This window comes from Aplysia californica, unplaced genomic scaffold, assembly GCF_000002075.1.
Source record: "Aplysia californica isolate F4 #8 unplaced genomic scaffold, AplCal3.0 scaffold00526, whole genome shotgun sequence".
Classification (NCBI taxonomy): Eukaryota; Metazoa; Mollusca; class Gastropoda; order Aplysiida; family Aplysiidae; genus Aplysia; species Aplysia californica.
In genome coordinates, this window is record NW_004797796.1 from 11010 (window position 1) to 13088 (window position 2079).

At 44.6% G+C, this 2079-nt stretch overlaps 1 protein-coding gene across 1 annotated transcript in view; it reads right to left on the reverse strand.

Moving 5' to 3' along the window:
* The window catches only part of LOC101864706 (E3 ubiquitin-protein ligase UBR4), a gene marked incomplete in the record, with an annotated part of 129570 nt that overhangs the window by 5145 nt on the left and 122346 nt on the right, over positions 1-2079 (reverse strand). The window contains 2 exon segments of the mRNA XM_013086956.2: positions 1040-1124; positions 1769-1963. Of these exon segments, the coding sequence (XP_012942410.2) occupies positions 1040-1124; positions 1769-1963 (280 nt within the window).

Below are 2079 nucleotides of genomic sequence, written 5' to 3' on the forward strand. Positions count from 1 at the left end.
CTCTCTCTCTCTCTCTCTCTCTCTCTCTCTCTCTCTCTCTCTCTCTCTCTCTCTCTCTCTCTCTCTCTCTCTCTCTCTCTCTCTCTCTCTCTCTCTCTCTCTCTCTCTCTCTCTCTCTCTCTCTCTCTCTCTCTCTCTCTCTCTCTCTCTCTCTCTCTCTCTCTCTATATATATATATATATATACACACACATACAAACACATTGTATTGGATACATGGATAATTCATTTTGTTTTAGTAAGCTATTACGTCGCTTGCAACAAAATTTGGTCATATAAGTGCGAAAGATTGAAGGTGTTACAAGAAAGTAACAAACAAACAAAAAGAGGCGAGATAAGGAAGATAGATGTTTGATAGGAAAGAAGGACGGCGTGGTTAAAATCATGTGTTTCATGGGCAAACAGGATGCCATACTGAATGGAATTAACACAAATGACAACACAAGGAAAGTAGGGACCGACCACACCAAAACTCACAACAAACAACCTGAGAGAAAGATAGAGAGAGAAAGAGAGAGGGAGAAAGATAGAGAGAGAGGGAGAGAGAGAGGGAAAGGGAGAGAGACAGAGAGAGTGTGTTTGTAAGTGTGTCAGTTGCCTAGACTACAAAAAGTTGTTGTGGCGTCGGTGGCCTAGTGGTTAGGCTCTCGGACTTGCAACCGTAAGGTCGTGGGTTCGAATCCTGTCAGGGGCCCGTCGTTGTGTCCTTGGGAAAGGCACTTTACACGAATTTTCCTCACTTCACCCAGGTGGGAATGGGTACCCGGCTATAGACAGCGAAAGATCTTGTCAGTTTGTTAGTGTTTGAGCGCTTAATCGGCTGCTTGCACTGTATGCTTCTCGGGAAGCTGAAAATGTTTTGGAGTGTTCTATGGTCTGCTGGGGTAATAATATAGTGTAAAGCGTATAGAGCCTGCTGTTGAGCGGGGATATGCGCTATACAAATGCTATCTATTATTATTATTATTATATGACCAAACAGTGATGAACAAATGTTCTCCACAAACAAACAGGATGACATTTTCCTGGTGCCACTCACCTCTCCACAATTCTCTGCCCATTTGGAGGGTGGCTGATCTAAGAAACCTGTCACGTTCTTCTCTTCTCGGCTGGTCGCTCTCGTACTGCAACAGAGGAGATAGAATGACCTTTTTTGTTTCACACATTTGCCGGGGGGGGAGCAAGTTACAAGTTCAACACATTACCACATACAGAAAAATTCATAGGTAGAGTGCTGGGCTCAGCAATTAGAAGCAGAAGAAAGGAAGAAGTACGGAAAGATGGACGGCAAAAAACAAGATCTACTGAGAGAAAGAGGAGCAGAGTTACAGAGTTACATATACATCTAGAAACCACATGGTCACATTTCTCAGAGAATAGTCTAAGTGATTAAGATAATTCCCAACTTGTGACAACAAGAATGAATACCCCCCCCCAGAATTCCATACCAGAGAGTCTCCATCATCTATCTAAAGATAGAGAGAGAGGTAGAGAGAGAACAAGAGAGAGAGAGAGAAGAGAGAGGGGGGGGAGGTGAGAGAGAAAGGGAGGAGAGAGAGAGAGAAGGAGGAGAGAGAGACAGACAGACAAGGAGAGAGATGGGGGGGGGGGGGGGGGAGAGAAAGAAAGTAGGTAGAAAGAAAGAGAGAAACAGAGAGAGAGACAGTGACAGAAGTTGATAGATAAGGACAGAGATGGGGGAGAGGGAGAGAAAGAGAAAGACAAAAAGAGACAAAAAAGTCTGGGAGAGAGAGTAACTAAGACTTACGTGTTAATGGCGTAGAGAACCATATGCAGGACAAAGGGCACCAGGTACATGTTGGACTGAGGACCGCCTCCCCCACTCTCCTCGCTGAACGACTTCTCCTGGGCAAACCTCAACAGCAGCAGCTTCAAGTCATGGACGTTGTAGCTGTAGTTGAGGTCACGGATGCCTGTGCACTCATGCAGGTAGTTGTTGTGCCTTTGGAACACATGAAATGAAATTAAAATATTTTCTCAGCAAATACTCCCTTAATTTTAACAAACATTTCCAGACTGAGAAAAGAACAGACTTGGGGAGGGGGGGGGGAGAGACTT